Here is an 18,701-nt window from a genome sequence, read left to right on the forward strand (position 1 = left end):
TTGAGCTTACACATTTATAATCTATTTTACATTTTCATCTATTTAGATAAATACATAAAAGCATTTTTATGCCATAGTGTTCTTTAAGTTGGAACAGCAAAAATTGTGAGACATCAGTGCTGGTTACTATGGAAACAGGGTAGATTTTAAGTGGAAAATAATATATGAATCTTATAGGAAAACCAACTCTTTTTTCCTGATTTGATAGTAATGAAGAAAAGAAATGAACTATATTATATCCTCTTTAGAGCATTTTTAAAAGCCTGAAGTGTTTTAGGACAGCCTGTTGTTGACCAAAGGGGCAGGACTAGTGGGGAAAAGTATTTGATAACTGACATTGTTAGTAGGTTCATCTCTGGAGTCTTCAGAGTTTTTCTTTTTGCAGTTTACTATTTTATAGTTCCAGTTTTGCATGAGAGAAATTTAACCTTATCAATTCCTACTAACATTATTTTATAAGAGCAATTTATGAATTTAAATATTTTCTTGTAGGAGCTGATTGACTAATAGCTGCTTCTGCCCTTTAAATCAATGTCTTCCTGAAGTCTATGTTATGTTTTCTCAATATTCTGTTCTAGGCTGCATTCGTCTGGGAGGCAAGGCCATAAAAGCTCATCCAGGTGACTAATGATCACTCTAGACCATTAGTTTTTAACCCTACCTGTGTATCATGTAAACATTTTAAAACATCTTTTTTTTTTAAGTGATTGTTTTATGTGTTTGATAAATGAAAGAGCTAAGAGGAATAGACCACATCTGATTTTTAAAAAAACCTTCCTGTTGAGATGTAATTTATATAAAATTACACTGATTTGGGAGCATGGTTTGATGAATTTTGACCAATGTGTAGTTTGCAACCTTTTCCACAGTTATGATACAGAATATTTACAGTACCTCAAAATATTCTTATGTCCCTTTGTAGTCAATTCTTTCTTCTTTGCTCCTGACAACTAATAATCTGTTTTCTGTCACTGTAATTTATGCTTTTTCTAGATATAATATAAATGGAATCATATGATATATATGATATAAATGGAATCATATGATATATATGATATAAATGGAATCATACAGTACAATATTGTGTGTGTGTCTATGTGAGAGTTCTTTTACTTTGCATATGCTATTTAGATTCACCTATTTTTTGTGTGTATACACACATATATAAAATTCTTTTCATTGCTAAGTAGCACTCTGTCTCATGAATTTAACACATTTGTTAAACTCATTATGAATAAATCAGCTATAAGCATTTGTGTTCAAGTCTTTCGATGTCATATGTTCCCAATTTTCTAGGAGTGTGATGACTGGTTGTTTTTCAATTGTTTAACTTTTAGAAGGTTTTGCCAAAAAGTTTTTTGAAGTAATTGTGTCATTTTATATTTTCACCAGAAATATATATAAGGGCCATGTTTTCTTGCAATGTTTCTTACTCCCCATGTATTCTTTTGTTGGTCTTGTACATTTTAGCCATTTTGGTGAATGTATGGTGATATCTCACTGATACTTTCCTAACATCTAATAGTGTTGAGTATCTTTTCATGTGCTTATTTACCATTGATATATCATCTTTGATGTGTTTGTTAAAATCTCTTGTCTATTTAAGTATGGAATGGTTCTTATTTAATTGTAATAATTCTTTATATATCCTGAATACTAGATTTTGATTGAGGATTTTGTTGTGTGCTCACAAGTGGTGTTGATTTGTAGTTTTGTTTTCTTGCGGTGTCTCTCTGTGGTTTTGATATTTGTAATAACAGTGACTTATAAAGTGAATTGTGAAATATCCCCTCCCTTTTTCTGGAAGACTCTGTAGAATTGGTATCGTTCTTCCGTAAATATTTGATAGCATATACTATAGTGAAAGTCATCTGGGCTTAGAGTTTTCATTGTAGGATGTTAAGTGGATTTGATTTTGAAGCTGATTCTTTTCAATCTTCCGTACTAGTGAGTGAGTACCTTCTTTTAGTCAGTCATCTAATGATGAATCCCTTAGGGTAGAGTTCTTGCTTCCAGAATATAGGAGAAAGTAATTATGAAAATATAGTTCTGAACTATATTTTCAAGGAATATATTAAGGGGGATGGTGGAGTAAATGCAGAATTTGGGAATCACATGACTTGGATACTTTGAAAACATACATTTGGTCTTTTGAAGTACCCTTTCCCCAACCCCCCTGCTTTTGCAATTTATTTGTTAAGTTTTGTTTGTCCAGTGGAGTTACCTGTGTTTTAGATTTTTTCTTTGGGATGTTTAGCATGTTTTTCTGCTTCCTGTATTTCCTTCCATATTGTTAGATCTGGAACTTCAATTAGATTTAGGTTTTTTGAAAATTTTCCCCACCAATACATCATGCTATGCTTCTTGATGCATCATATCAGGAACCATTAGTGTCTGATTTTCCCTTTGTCATGTTAGGATTGATTCAGGGGAGTTAGGTGTTGATCTTATCCATTATAATGTACTGCATCACACTCTTACCCTGTAGTCCTGTTTGTTGTTCATTGCTGCTTTTTTGGAGTTCCAATTTCTAGGGAGTGGAGATTAAGTGGGTTTTTTTATGGAAGACAGACCTTACCACTTAATTGGTTCCTGGATAACAGTGTTAAGTCAGATTATTAGTTTCTATAAATGCATTATTTCTCTTTGGAATCCTTTTAGGAAATTATTTTATTCTGTGTTGTACTTGATCTTGAAGATAAATGAAAAGAAAGTTGGACAAATATTTTACAGACATATTAAGAACAAATATCAGATAATTAATATAAGCAAATCATTATTTAATAATGTAACTAATGTAGCTTTTAAAGGAATTTTTCTTTGTTAACTCTGTTGGCTAAATTGAGTGAAACGTTTTAGATCCTCTTCTAAAGCTCCTTTTATAGGGACAAATAAAACTCAGCGTTTCTTTCCCGGTAGATTTTGCTTTAGCAATCATTGGAGAACTATATTATTCCAAAGATTTTATGATTATTTCCAAAGATGTTATTATATGGGTATTATTTTTCTTGTTGGTGCTCTATAACTTTGAATAGTAAATACTAGAAGAAAAACATTTTTCTTTAATCATTTCTTTCTTTTCCACTTCTGAAGTGCTTCGTTGATGAGATCCTTTGAGTGAGATTCTAACAATACATCTAAGTTTGTCTTGAAACCTGCATTACTCTTTCTTGGTACTGTAGCTTGTAGCATTTTTCTGAAAGCATAATTCAAAAAATTCCTTTTTATTGGTGGTGATCTCAAATCATAGTATCTTCTTAACATTACTGCAAAATTCTTCTGTACGTCTGTGATGACACTTCCCTCAGAATTTCAGTGTCCATCTGTTCTCTTCTTAAACTTCTCATACCATTGTTTGTACTAAAAACTTATTTCTTTGATAGTTTGCTATCCAATTTGAAGCATTTTGATAGAGCATCTAAGAAAATTGTTGCTTTGGGTCAGAGTTTTATGGATTTTTTTGCTTTTACTGATATGTTTAGTCTATGAAGTTTTCCTGCATTGTTAACCAACCTGTCACATTTAACAAAAATTACTGGTAATTGCATGGTCATAGAGATCTGTGCTTCCTTCGGTTATGTTTCCTTGTCCTTCACAACTGTGCTTTGTTGAACATGATTAAACTAGGATGATAATTCTTACTCTTCTCATTTTTTTAGATTTAAAATGCTGTGTAGTTCTAGGATGACAATTAAAAATTTTTTTCTTGAGCAATTTGACTTTTGGCAATTATTTTTTTCCCCAAGATCACAGCTAAGGCAAGAAGTTTCAAAATTTGAAGAAAATTTACAAAAAACAGAGAACGGAGTACATACCGGTACTAATAAGCACAGCTCTAGAATTTTAAGCTGGACTATCAGCCTCACCAAATTGCACAGTGATCCTCAGTTTATAGTAGCTAGTGGTATTTAGATTATAAACACTGTGAATCTTGATTTATAAAATTGTAAATTTTTAATTTTGAGTTTTGTTTGTGGGCATCTTAATTATGGCAGAGGTCATGAAATCAGGATAGGGCTTATTGACAGCAGAGTCATATTAATTCGAGGCTTGGCTTGTTTTAAATAGAGGCCATGATAGGGCCTTATGGATCTTGCTGTCTAGTCTGTGTTTATAGCTAGTTCCAGCTTTTTACCCCTGTTATTCAGGTGAGAACCACATTTTCCCATGAGAAAAACAGTTTGTATTACAATGTTAAGTTGAAAGTTGCATTTCTGACCCAGGGTTCTGTAGAAGTTAAGTCGTAGATTATAGAAGCCAATGAATAGCAACCATAAACCTTTTAAATTAGTTTTCAGCATTAAATTATGTGTGTGTACAAAGTACCTCAGTAAACTTTTAAATATTCATGCAACACATAAATTCTTTTGAATTTATAAAACTATAAAATGCTGTTAAAGCATTTGTTATTGTAGAATTTAAGGGACTTCTGGATGATAAACTGCTTTGCTTTCTTAAAGCTATCTAGATTATGAATAGATAATTCATATAGGAGACAAATGTGTATAGAGAAATGATCAGTTTTAATCAGAGCAATGCATATTAAAGCAATATGGATAGTGTGAAGAAAATAATTTGATTTTAGTTAATTTCCATTTAAAAAGTTTTGTTAACATGGATGCAAGTATGAGTAGAATTTTTTTTTTTATATTCAATTCAGTTATTGAATGGAGAACTATGGAGCAACTTGTATATGTGAATGTACTCTCATTTGTAAATGCTATAAAATATAAGTGATTTCTAATAAACATTTAGTGTCTAAGTTGAGAGATATTGTACATGTAAAATTCACAGATTTTGAAGACAGTGTGAAGGAAAGTATCAGTTTTAAAATAACTGTTGAAATGATAATATTTGGAGTATGTTGAGTTAATAAGTATAAAGTATTATTTATTTTTCATTTTTACTCTATAATGTGATTACCAGAAATCTGAAAATTTATGTAGCTAATATTTCATATGCATTGGGCTTTCTATTCTGTATTCTCATTAGTAATTTTCTCCACATCCTAGAGTTGGAGAATTCAGTGTGTTTACATTTGATGTTATTATGGATTTAGTTGAGTTTAAGTTTGCTATCTTACTAATTTTACCCCCTACCCTGTCCGTTTTGTTTTTGTTCTTTTCTTTCCTTTCAGGCAAATTGAGTATATTTTAGTATTCCATTTTGATTCCTTACTGACTTTTTTAGCTATACCATTTTTATTTTTTATTTTATTTTATTTTATTTTTGCAGTGCTGGGGATTGAACCTAGAGCATTGTGCCCGAGAGGCAAGCACTCTACCAACTAAGCTATATCCCCAGCCCCCACTATTTTTATTTTTTAAAGTCATTGTTCTAGGGTACCTCTCAAGTGTAATTTCATTTACGTTTCTTTATAGCATTTGTCTTATTTTTAATTTTTTAACTTCTACATATATCATAAACCCCACATAATTTATTTTTTGCTCTAAATGATCAGTTATTTTTTAAGGAAATTATTGTGAGGAAACAATTTTTTATATTTGTATCTATTGACTACTTCTGATTCAGATCTATATGAAGTAATAGAGACTTTCCAATAAGTAATATTATGTTTCAGCCTGAATTAACACCATTTTGCCTGTCATGTAGTATACATCTGCTGGTGACAGATATTAGCTTTTACTTACTGTCTTTATTTTGCTGCCCAACTCTCCGTGGTGGAGTTCAAATCTAGGACCTCTTCTTCATCCACCTACACCCTCAACCCCTTACTTTCATTTTTGAATGTTAGTTTCTGGGTTTTTTTTTTTTTGAATGTTAGTTTCTGATGCTTTTTTCTTTAAGCACTCTGAGGATAGCATTACATTGTCTTCTGCTCCCTATTTCTTTTCATAAGAGGCAGTTTGAATTATTTCCTCTGTGTAATATGTATCACTCTTTCACCTCATCCTCTAGCTTCTTTAAAGATTTTCCCTTTGTGGTTAGTTTTTAGCAGTCTGACTTACGTGGTCTTCTCTGTATTTACCTTACTTGAAATTTGCTGAGCTTTTTGGGTCTCTAAGTCTGTCATCAAATTTGGTAACATTTTAACTATTACTTCAAATATTTTTTCAGCTCTGTTTGTTCTCTTTCTGGTACTCTAGTAGATGTTGCAGCATAGTTCTTTTGAGTTTTTTTCTTCATTCTTGTTTCCCTTTGTTCTTCAGATTAGAGAATTTCTTTTTCTGTTTTCAAGTTTACTGACCCCCCCCCCTTTTTCTTCCTACAGTCTACTTAAAGTCTATTCAGTGACTATTTCATTTAAATAATTGCAATTCTCAGTTCTAGAATTTTCTTTTTTCTTTCTTTCTTTCTCTTAAGTACTGGGGATTGAACCCAGGGGTACTTAACCACTGAGCCACATCCTCAGCCCTTTTACTTTTTAATTTTGAGACAGTGTTTCACTAAGTTGCTGAGACTGGCTTTGAACTTGGGATCCTCCTGCCTCAGCCTCCCAATCCACTGGGATTAGAGGCATACACAATTGTGCCTGGTTTCATTTATCTTTTAATAGTCTGTTTCTTAGATGAGATGCTCTGTTTATTCATTTATTATTAAGACCTTATTTTTTGTTTTTGTTAAGCCCTTGAATATATTTACAGTATCTACTTAAAAGCTGTTCTCTGCTAAATTTCCCATCTAGGTCATTTCAGGATTAGTTTTTATTTACTGTTTTTCCTTCTTGACTATTGGCTACATTGTCTTTCTTTGTATGTCTAGTAATTTCTGATCATATATTATATATTACATGTTATGCATTGTGAGATTCTGTTATCTAGATTTTGTTGTGGCAAGCAGTTCGGTTACTGGTAAATCTTGACCTTGTGTAGTTGTGACTCTGTATTTCATTCCTGAGGATCTGTGGAAAGTTTAGAAGACCCCTCCCCACCCCCAAAGTTGTCTGTACTATATCTTCGAACTGTGTACCATGCACATCTTTTCAAGCCTTGATTTTAGACTTTGCTTTGGGTGGATCTTTCAAAAAGCTTTATTCTAGGACATGATCTCTAATTCTAAGCCTTTCTGGTGTCTCAGGTTGATGCCTGCTATGTAAGATAACTCCACTCTGGCTGGTCCAGTGTCTCAGAATTGTTTGACTTTCTATGGCTGTTTCTCTCCCAACCCTGTAGTAGCTGTCCCCTGGTGAGCCTTGCTTGGTGTTATTTCCCTTACTAAAGACTCTGGGACACCTCTGCACAGCTCCTTTCCTCATGCACCCTGCCTTACAGATTCCTACTGTGTTAGTAATCCTGAACTCAGATCTTTATTTGCTTGTGTCCTAGATCACTGATGCTCTGGGGGGAATTGTTCCCATTCAGAGAACTGGGCGTGATCTTTGGGGCTCACCTTTGGTTGACTTCTTAGGGATTACTGTCTTATACTGCATGTTGTAAGGGTTTGAAAATAATGCCTTAAGTTGTTTTGTCTAATTTTATTGCTTCTTCTGTTAGAGAGCCATATTCTGGTACCAGTTGCTATAATGACTGGAAGCCTCCAATCTCCTCTTGCCCCATTTACCTATATTTTTATAGGTACAAAGCAAAGCAAAATTGGGGGATGATCTATATTTGTAAGTCTGCCTTTTTCCTACTTAATTTTATGCTGAAAAAATAAATGCTGTCCATTTCATAAGAGTGTTTTTTAAGCTACATAATATGTCATAATATGACTAAAACTTGGGATACTTTCCATGTCTGAGAAACACAGCATTAATCTTCACTACCAGAAATAACACTGGTAAACTTGTACATCTTTGTTTGCTTTTTTGCTTATTCCTTTAAATAAATTCTTAAAAATAGGTATTCCAAGACTTTTAACAATATGTGCTAGAATGAAATTTTGAATGCTTAGCTACTATTTTCATTCGAATATAGATTATAAAAGTCAAGGTCCTAGTAATGGGCTCTAAAACATTACTTTGCTTTTTTTCAGATATCTGGTTTTTATAAATGAACCAAGTAGATGAAATTAAGATTACTTTCCATAAAAATTTGAGATTTCTGTTTGAAATATGAATAATAATCTAAAATAAACTTTAATTGCTTCTGAAAAGTAAATTAATCTTTACTTTGTTCTCTTTTTGTAAGTTTAGTTTTGAGTTGATGTAACCTAATATTAGTAACAGTTTATTGTAATGCAGATTTGTAGCACCATTTTATTGTCTTATCTAATAATTAAGCTTGAAGTTTGCTGACAGATCTAGGTCAGCTCTGAAGTGTAAATTTTGCTGTTGGAATCCATGTTGAATGTATGAATTTGACAGATTTAAGATGAAGTATGATTAAACACTAAAAAGACAGGTGTCTTTTTAAGTAGATTTTATTATTTTAGAGCAATTTTAGATTCATAGCAAAATTGAGCAGAAAGTACAGTTCCCACATTCCTCCTCCTCCCTCTACTACCAGCATCCTGCTGGAGTAGTTCATTTGTTAAATTTAATTAATTTTCCCTGACACATTATTATTATCCAAAGTCCATGGTTCACATTAGGGTTCACTCTCGAGGTTACATATTCAGTGGGTTTTTGGAAAATGTATAACATCAGTTATCCACCATTATAGTATCATAGAGAATTCATTTCTGTGCCCTAAAAAAATTGTTATTCATCCTTCCCTGCCCCTTAATCCTGGCAACCATGGGTCTTTTTTTTTGACAGGTGCCTTTTTATAGGACTTGTAACAAATAGATTATTAGATATACTTAGGGCTAAGGTGTAGAGAGAAATTTGAGAAATAGGTGATCATCTGTAGTTATTTTTTAGCTTTGACCTTGAAAGACCCACTTGGGCTGGAGTAGGGAGAACTGACTTGGAACTGAATTAGGAAAAATGTTGTAGGACTGAAATCTACTTGTTCCAGTATTCTGGCATATGAGAATGGAAACATAATAAGTGTTCTGTACACAGGATTTTAGTGCCATTTAAAATCTTGGGTTATTGCTAAATTGAAAGAGACTTGCAATTGTAGGTAATCACCAGATGCTGATATTTACAGGCAATCTAATGAAATTAACATACAGTTGTATTTTATTCAGTTGATCAGTGTGTGATGAAATATTTTATCTTTATGCCAGATTTGGTGGAGATATCATCATGGGGAGTTAAGGCTGGTGAATCACATCACTTTGTGCTCCATTATACCTTTGAAATGTTTTTGCCACACTTACCTTTAAAAAGTCTTTAGTCTATGTATGTGTTTATCTGAGGTGCCTGTCTTTATCCATGCCTATAAAAGAAACCTAGCCACATGGTAACTGTAGCTAACTAATCCAGGTGAAATTTTATGTTAATAAAGACTTTCTTCCTGGGGTTCCTCCTTTCAAATAAGGAAAAAAGAAAACCAATGTTTTCTTTACAACAAGAAAAAAATTGTTGGTTTTTTTTTTTTTTTTTTTTTTTTTTTTATAAAATCACCAGTCCCCACTTTTGGTTGTTGTGGTATTTTAGTACTTACTAATTTTGAGTTCCTTTTAAATTAAAGTGTTTTACTTTGTGGAACTTGATGGTTTTCATTGTAATTTTGTGGTTGATATACTTAACTACCCTTGATTTGGCTTTGATTTCCCCAAACCTAATGGATTGTTACATTTGTTTCTAAAATAGCTAAGGGTGGGTGTAAGATTCCTGAAATGCTTCAATATATTCTTTCAAAAAGTATTAGGCATCTTCTGGGCTAAGTGTTAAGCATTATTTTTGTTGCTGGAAGATAGAATGATCAATAGGATAATTGGTGATGCACACATAAGTGATGCACACATTGTATGGAGGGGGAACTAGGAGATACACGTGTAAATAAATAAAAAAGGGTTATTTTAGATATCGAAAAGGACTATGAAAAATCCCCTTTTAAAGTGTTAGGGGTGGGGCCTATGGTTTGGATTGTGTGGTCCGGGAAGACCACACTGAGGGGAACTGAGGCCTAGGTGAGGGAGGTGAGATACCATGTGAATTTCTAGGGACAGAGCATTCCATACAGAGATAAAATCACAGAGCAAGTATTCTAAGGTGGGAAATGGGTTTATCCTGTTAAAGGAACAAGAAGGCCAGATGGCCCAGGGCTTTGAGGAAATGAACAGGGGTATGTAATAAAATGAAATAAGAGGGGAGGCAGGGGTCCTGGCACAGTACTGTGGAGGTTGGGTTAAGGAACTTAGAGGGTGTGGGTGTTTTTTTGTTTGTTTGTTTTTGCTTGTTTTTCTTAATACACTGGTTATAGTGGGACAATAATTGAGAGTTTCAAGGAGTGGTTTGGCACTATAAGGAGAGACAATAAATATTACTTACATAAATATTCAAATGTTAGATTCAGATTAAGGGAGTATAGAAGGACTAAACTTGATTAGGACCCTCAGGGAAGATTCTTGTTCTTAGGAAATGACATTTAAACTGAGACTTAATGAATAAATATGAATTGATTAGGGGAACGGCATGGGAAGGAGTATTCCAGACAGAGGAATGTCACAAGTGAAGTCCGAGTCTAGAAAGAGCTTAATAGCATAAAGAGCTAAAGAAAGACTAGCTTCGTTTAAAAAGGAGAGAGTAGCACCAAATGCAGCCATAGATTGGCAGCATGTACAGGATCTTGTAAGGCGTGTATAGGATTTTAATCATTAGCCTTCTGTAACAGTGATTTTAAGAAAGAGAGTAACAATCAAATTTATATTTGACTACATTATTTAGTTCCTACAATTTCCAGTTGTATTGGTTTAGGGGAAGAGAACAAGTGCATTAATGAAAGAAGAGCAGTTGGGTACTGTAGTCTAAGTGGGTCAAAATAGTGGTGATGGGAACAGAGATGCTATCAGCAGAAATTGTGACATGAAGGTGAAGTTAAGAATGTGGCTGTTGCTTAAATTTAGGGGTAATGCAAAGGAGAGATGTTTCAAGGACAGCTTCCAAATTCGTGAAATGGGTAATGTTAGAACCTAACTACTGGGCAGTTGAAAATCACTGTAGTGTTTTGGCATTTCAAGTTGTAAATAAAAGCCTCTCCTGTTGGATTGGTTATTCTAAAACTACTATTACATAAATAACGAACTTCTATAGTGCTTACTATGTGCCATATATGTTTCAACTCATCTCATTTGATGACAACTTTATGAGGGAGGTACTGTTATTATCTCCATTTTACAGATGAGAAAACAAAGAAGTTGTGACATCCTCTGGGCAGTTTTGCCCTCTAGCTTGTGGTCTTAACCGCTGACTAAGCTTGGAAACTTTTAATCACAGTTTGCATACTGTTTTATTATTTATCTGGACTTTCCTAATAATATATTAATTTGGAATTTAACTGTGTTGTATCTTTCCTGGAAAGTTAACTTTTTGTGTGTTTAAATAACATATCTGGTTATAGTGTTTGATAAGAAAGACTATACTACTAGGTTACTTTTTTTTTTTTTTGGTATTGGGGATTGAGCCCAGGGCCTTGTGAATGCTAGGCAAGTGCTTTACCACTGAGCTATAACCTTAGCCATATTAGGTTACTCCTACAAAATTAGGAACTTAGCTTTATCATGTCATTTTTGGAAGCTTCTTAGGACTCTAACTTTGCCCTTTAAATTCCAGAATGAAAGACAACATTCAAAATTCATATATATGTTTCAGTCTTTGTAATGTGGAATAATTTTCCAGGTGATGCCTACAGGGAAAACTGGAATCTGAAGTATCAGGCGAAATTGATTTTATCCCCTGTCAGTTTGTATTTTCTTGGTGCATACAGTAGCAAAAAGCATTCACAGAATGATGCATTGCTCAAGTGGTAGATCTGACTGACATTCTTTGTCCTGTTACAGAGAGAGTGGGAAATCTAAAACTACTTGACAATCTATTACTTTATTAAATTTTTCTCAAATGAGAATGAGGGGGTGGTACATTTGAATTTTTGCTTTAGATGTTGTCCTTAAGGAAAAATTTGTAATGCAGGGATTAAAGTAATTTGTTTCTTTCTTTTTAAAATTCTAGGGGAGGATTATGAAGATGATGACCTAGTAAATTCTGATGAGGTTATGAAGAAACCTTGTCCAGTACAGATTGTCCTTGCTCATGAAGATGACCATAACTTTGAGCTTGATGAAGAAGCTTTGGAGCAGATACTGCTACAGGAGCACATACGAGATCTTAACATAGTTGTGGTGTCTGTGGCAGGAGCTTTTCGTAAAGGGAAATCATTTCTACTGGACTTCATGCTTAGATATATGTATAACAAGGTGAATAGTGTCTTTTAAGTAGAACCTAATTAAAACAAATAACTGCCAACCAGTTATTTCAAAAAAATAGATAAAACCAAGAATTGTTTCTTTAATTTTACAGAAATATTGTTCTTTAATAAGACTTCTCTGTTAAGACAGTAATGTAAGTTTGAGCTCTTGATTCTTCTTTATCTCTGTAATTCCTTTTGGGAATAGAATACATATTGATGCATATGATTGAACCTTTATATTCTAGGCAATGTAGTTCTAACCCAACATGTTTGAGTGTACCCTGAAAATATCAGAAGTACTATTTATCTTCTCTCTTCCTTTTTATTATTTCTTCACTTTCTTTTTCTTAGACACCTTTACAGTTAGTGAAGTTTTCTGATAGAGATCTTCGTAAAAGTATAACTGTGTTCCTCAAATAAGTCACTTTTAGTGAATACGGTCTTAATTCCTTAGAGTGGCTTCCATGGCCTTCCTTGATATCTGAGCCCCACCACTTGCATCCTTATATCAAGTATGCTATAGTGTTTGCTGTTCTTCTAATATGTCATATTATTTCTGAAATCTTGTTGTATTCTTTGCTAACTTTTCATAGTAGGCCTTTCTTGACTTCTAAGTTTGTTAATTCTCTTCCCAGCTCTTATGGCACATGTTTTATTGTTATTACTTTAGTTTTATGGTTGGTTTACCCTTTGGTTAGTAGTGGGACTTTCCTTGATTATTCTATCTTTGGTACGTAGCGCAACTGTGTGTTTTGTAGACACTTATTGTCTGTTTGACTGATGAATCTCCCTCCCTCTACACACTTTTACTTTTAGTTATTTATCCCTTTCTCCTTAACTTTGCCTTTCTTCCTTAAATAAAAGAAAAGAAAACAGTACAAAACAAACAAAAAACCCAAAACCACTTGACTCATTGTTTTTCTAAAAGCTGGAGTCAAGTCTGAGGAATTCAAAGTTTCATAGAGACCAAGAAGAAGGATTTGAAAATTTTGGAGTGAATCACTTAGGGCGGATGGCTATTTAGAGGGATTTTTGACATTCAGAAGCCACTAGAAGTAAGACTTAACAGAATTGTGTAATTATCTGAGTGTTCACCTTTTAAAGTTCTGTGTAAATCTGAGTATTCCTTGAAATAAGGTAAACATTCCCAGTTGGTTTTCCAGGGAGCTTTTTACTAAATTCTTTTCATAGGTATCTCTTCAGACATTTTCAGGTATGCCTGAGTATTACAAATGTAGTTCATACTAAGGAGTGACATTTTGTGTGTTCAGGAAATTAAGAAAAGGAATGTTAAAAAGATTTTCATTTAGACTTGATTATTTTCCAGAGCTTAATATCTGAAATAGAAAAATGTATAAATAGTGGCATTTAAAAAAAATCTGTAAATTGGAAGCTGCTACAGTTTCTATATTTTGAGGTTTATTAACTCCTTATCTTAACTTGTGTATGTCATATCTGTTTCTGAGCTGTAAATGCATTTGATTCCAGGTAGGTCACAGATAGTAAGTAGAATGTTAGAAGGGGAAAGAAGCTTAGATTGCTTGTCTAGGAATGACAGGTAAGTTTCACCTCAGGTGGCATTTCTGATTCCATCTCTGGTCAAATTAGTGACTGTTCAGAGGAGGAGCAGCAGCCCACATTTGTCATATAATCACAATTGTGAAACTAATAGAATTCCCCCTTTTCTGGAGGAGGTACTGAGGCCGTGCAAAGGTTCTGATGACCTCAGTAAAGTTACATACCTAGTTATTGGCTTTAAGTTGAATTATCTTTATGTACTTTAATTTATAGTGTTTCCATTTAGAATTCCTGATGTTACTTTATTCTGTTAATCAGAAATTAAATTACATAGTGTCTCATTTGGGAGATAACATACTGATTAGGTGGTTAATAATTCTTTTTCATTGCGATGTAAGTAAAGAAGGTAAATGGAATAATAATGGAATAGATTTGAATTCATTTCCTTAACCTATATGCCTGCAAAGGTGGTATGCTTCCTGAGAGAAGTAGAAGAGCAGCCGTTTATATCCTCTTTTAGTATCTTCTCTGCTGACCTGAATCATTTATGTAAGTGTGAGTTCACTAAAGGAGCTAAGTGTGTAAACATTTTACTTTATACTTTAGAAATAGATGAGTGTTTTTTTGAGTGATTAGTAGAGGAATAGTAATGTAAGGCCGAATGTGAGCTTTTTGTTAGATAAAAGCATACAGTTGAGTAGAAGGGTTTTAAAATCTAAGAATATTTTGAGATTTATATCTTAAATCTCCAAATATAGGAGGAATTCTCATTTTTAGGTTTTATTTTCTTGTGAGCAGCTTCTTTTATAGTTTTTGAGCTACTACTCGATGGAAAAAAAACAGGTTGCTTTTTACTTGAAATATGGGAAGAAAGGAATTTTTCTTTTGTAAGTTTTGAGAGGTGAACTAAAGGCTTATCTAGACTAAATTCCCTCATTTCATGTCAGAATTAATTATTATTAAGAACTGCAAGACATAAAAGTGTAACTAGAATTACTGACTTATTGAATTCATATCTCAGAAAATATTTTGAACTTATAAGGATATCCAGACATTCATCTTTTTAATTATTTGTTCTATTTAGTTATACATGACAGCAGAATGCATTTTGATTCATTGTACACAAAGGGAATACAACTTTTCATCTCTCTGGTTGTACACAATGTAGATTCACACCATTTGTGTGATCATACATGTACATAAAGTAATAATGTTTGTCTCATTCTACCATCTTTTCTTCTCCCTGCCCCTCCCCTCATTTCTCTCTACACAATCCAAAGTTCCTCCATTCTTCCCTTCACCCTAACACCCCCCACCCGCCCCGTTATATATCAGCATCCACTTACCAGAGAAAATATTTGACCTTTGGTTTTGGGGAATTGGCTTATCTCACTTTGCATGATGTTTTCCAACTCCATCCATTTACCTGCAAATGCCATAATTTTATTCTTTATGGCTGAGCAACATTCCATCCTGTATATATACCACTTTCTTTATCCATCATCTATTGAAGGGCATCTAAATTGGTTCCACAATCTATGCCATATATGAAGTATACTATAGAAGTCTAGTTGTTGTTTTTGTACCTAATAATTTGGGAATAGAAATGTGTTACTTGTAAAATTCATTGTTAAGTTTTAAATGAAATAATTTTGAAATGTAAAAATTTATGTGAAAACTATTAAGTCTATTATATCAATATTTAAAAATATCATTTCATGTGTAAAAGTGAGTTATACAAAAGATTAAAATCTGTAATCAGGTAAAATTGGTACTAGTGGTGGGAAGGAGGTTTTTTTTTTTTTTTTTTCCATTTTCAAAATATTTGTGTATACCCTCAAGTTTGTCTTTCCCTTTCTAATTCTTCTTTGGTTGTTCAGGTGTATTGTTCAGGTAATATTTTTTTACTTAAAAAAAATTTAAGTGTAAAATCTACATACTGAAAGTTACACAATCTTCATTATACAGTGTGATGAAATTTTACATGTGTATACAACCATATTCCCACCACCCAGATGAAGATATAGAACATCTCTTGTTTTCTCTCTCAGTTAATATTTATCTCCCCAAAGTAACTACTATTCTGGATCTCTCATCATAGGCTCATTTCCTCCATTTTTGAACTTCACATGAATGAAATCATACTGTAGATATTCTGTATTTGGCTTATTTTGTTAACATTTTAATGGTAAGATGTACACATCACAGTTCATTATTTTTGTTGCTTTAATATTCTGCTGTTTGATTATACGTGCTTTATTTAACCATTAATCTGTTGATGAATATTTGCTTTGATCTAATTATTTTTAGCTGATTTTTTGTGAGTGACATATTTTCAAAGTGAAATAGATTTCTCCAGTACCAATAGGAGTTGTTAGAAAAATACTGATCAGCTTGTCACATATGGCTACAATAAAAGTACATTCAATTCCTGGAATCAGTTTATATAACTCAAAAATTAATGTAGTAGAATTAAATTATGTAATGTATGTAAAACTTAACACAATGCTTAATATATTGACACTAATAATAATATTAGCTATTGTTGAACTCATCTAGATAGGGACCTTAATTCTATGCAGAGTTCCTTTTACTTTATATCATTCCTTATTTTTTTTAAAAACTATTATAAAGAATTTTAAGCATGTCAGATTAGACAATCATATAATGAATGCCCACATTCTTATTTTTAGATATCATGAACTTTTACCAGTCTCATTTCGTATGAGGTCCAGCTCATTCCACATTTTAATATGTTGTTTTGAAGTAAATCCCAAGCATCATATAATTTCATTTATAGATATTTCAGTGTCTCTTAAAGATAAGGAAATTACAATAGTGTCATCATACATAAAAGCAGTAATAATTTTTAATATTGTGAAATGTTTTAAAACCTTTCATTTGCTTTAGTTACTTTATTTGCATTTTAATGGTTTGAATTCAACCTGATGAGGTTTACATTATGACTAGCTGTTTTTAAATTGTTTTAAACCTGTTTCTTTTTTCTTGGCAATTATTTGTTGAAGAGACCAGTTGTGTTATAGAGCTTCCCATTCTGAATTCAATGATTTTATTCCATTGGTGGGGTTTATCTTGTTTTTGTCTTATGAATTTTCTGTAAAAATTTTAGTTGAATCTATAGGCTTGATCAGAGTCAGGTTTTACTCATTTTCAACAAGAAGACTTCATAGATGAAGATATATTCTTCCATTGCATAGTATCTTGTAATATAACAGTTGAGTATTCATTGAATTCTAGGTACTCTGATTATTAAGCACTTGCTAAGTATTTACATTACACTACTAGTAGTATTAGTATTTCAACTTGCTTAGTTTAAGAAATGAGGTCCAAACTAAGTAGCATGGCCAGTTTCATCATTTTCTCACATATTATAATATGTAGAGTTTCCATACAGGATGTTCCTACACTGAATTGCTCTTTTATAGATGTTTGCTTTCACTGTTTACTTCAGAAGGTGAAACAGACTTGATAGAAGGACATGTGCTAGTGTAAATGTGGTAACTTTTCTTGCTGTCCACTGATTTCCAAGCAAAATGAATGAAGGGTTTTGCTTTGTTTGGTACATAGAGTTTTGACTCATCCCATATTTATAAAAGCCATTTTAAAGGAAACTATCCTATTATGTAGTTTTTATTTTTTACTATTTAAAGGGTTGCTTCTAGAATGCTGCCAGAGAGCAGGACTAAAAGCTATATTTAAGGATCATATACAGTACATTGTATAACTTACCTGAAACATATGATTCGACCCTATGGATGATGAATTTGATTTCACTTTCCACTCTAAGGCTAACAATGTCTGAGTTAAAAGACTCGTGGGAAATATGTGAATACATGAAGGAAAACTTGTTTCATATGCATTTTTCAAGAAAGAAATGTACTTGGAGGAAGAACAATATCTTAAAATGCCTCTTCTTTGGTCATCTTATTTTTTTTATTGTGGTATAACTTAAATGCAATAAATGCATAAACCTTAGTATAGCCAGTGAATTTTTGAGTATATTTTGTAACCACTACCTCTCAGATGAAGACAGAACACTTTCTGCATTCTAAAAGACTCACTCATTTCCGGTCGCAGTTATTACTATCTCCAGCTCTCAAAGGCCACTATATTGACTTGTATCACCATAGATTAGCTTTGTCTATTTTGGAATTTGACATGAATTGTAAAAGTATGTATACTTTGTGTCTGATTTCTTTCAATCAACATTAAGTGTAAGAGATTAATCTGTGTTGTTAAATGCATCAAAAATAGCATTTTTTGTTGCTGAGTGATATTTCATTGGATTACTATATTACAGTTTATCCCATTTTCTATGGATATACATGAGTTGTTTCTAGTTTTTGTATCTTCTAAATAAAGTTGTGAATATTCTTGTACAAGCCTTGGTAATATACACAGTTCTGTTAGGTTTATAGCCAGGAGTAGAAATCCTGGGTCATAGGATAAAGTACCTTTTTAGCTCTACTAGCAACTGCCAAATATTTTCCCAAAGTGGTTTTACCAATTGCACTAGGCAATGTAGGAGACTTACAGTTGTTGTATATCTTGTAAATATTATTGTCAGTCTTGTTAATTGTAGCCATTCTGATAGTTGTGTATTTTATTTTAAAACATTGTACTTATTACAGGTTCATTAGTTCATTGAACTATTTGCCAGATTTAATCTAGAGGTTTACCTTATTCATTTAACTGTTCCAATTGAATGAATGAATGAATGAATGAATATATTTTATGAGAGCTTTGGTGTTCAGTATGTTAGAGGAATAACATTTCAAAATTTTGAAAATCTGATTAACTTGGTTTTCTGATTTACCTTTTCTTTCATCTTTTTATTAACTAATCCATATAATATTGTACAAAATTCCCATTTACTAGGAAGCAATGATACATAGATTTTTATGAGACACTAATTCTTTTTAAAAATTTTTTTCGAAGAGGAGTTAAAATAAGCACATTAGC

The 18,701-nt window shown here is 32.6% G+C and overlaps 1 protein-coding gene across 2 annotated transcripts in view; it reads left to right on the plus strand.

Annotated features, from left to right (window-relative positions):
* Atl2 (atlastin GTPase 2) overlaps positions 1-18,701 on the plus strand; it is a 51,948-nt gene that overhangs the window by 14,141 nt on the left and 19,106 nt on the right. For both annotated transcript variants that reach the window (XM_047522487.1, XM_047522486.1), the window contains exon 2: positions 11,963-12,207. In XM_047522487.1, coding sequence (XP_047378443.1) covers positions 11,963-12,207 — 245 coding nt within the window. The remainder of the gene's footprint in view (positions 1-11,962; positions 12,208-18,701) is intronic.

The sequence above is a fragment of the Sciurus carolinensis genome, chromosome 13, assembly GCF_902686445.1.
Source record: "Sciurus carolinensis chromosome 13, mSciCar1.2, whole genome shotgun sequence".
NCBI lineage: Eukaryota > Metazoa > Chordata > Mammalia > Rodentia > Sciuridae > Sciurus > Sciurus carolinensis.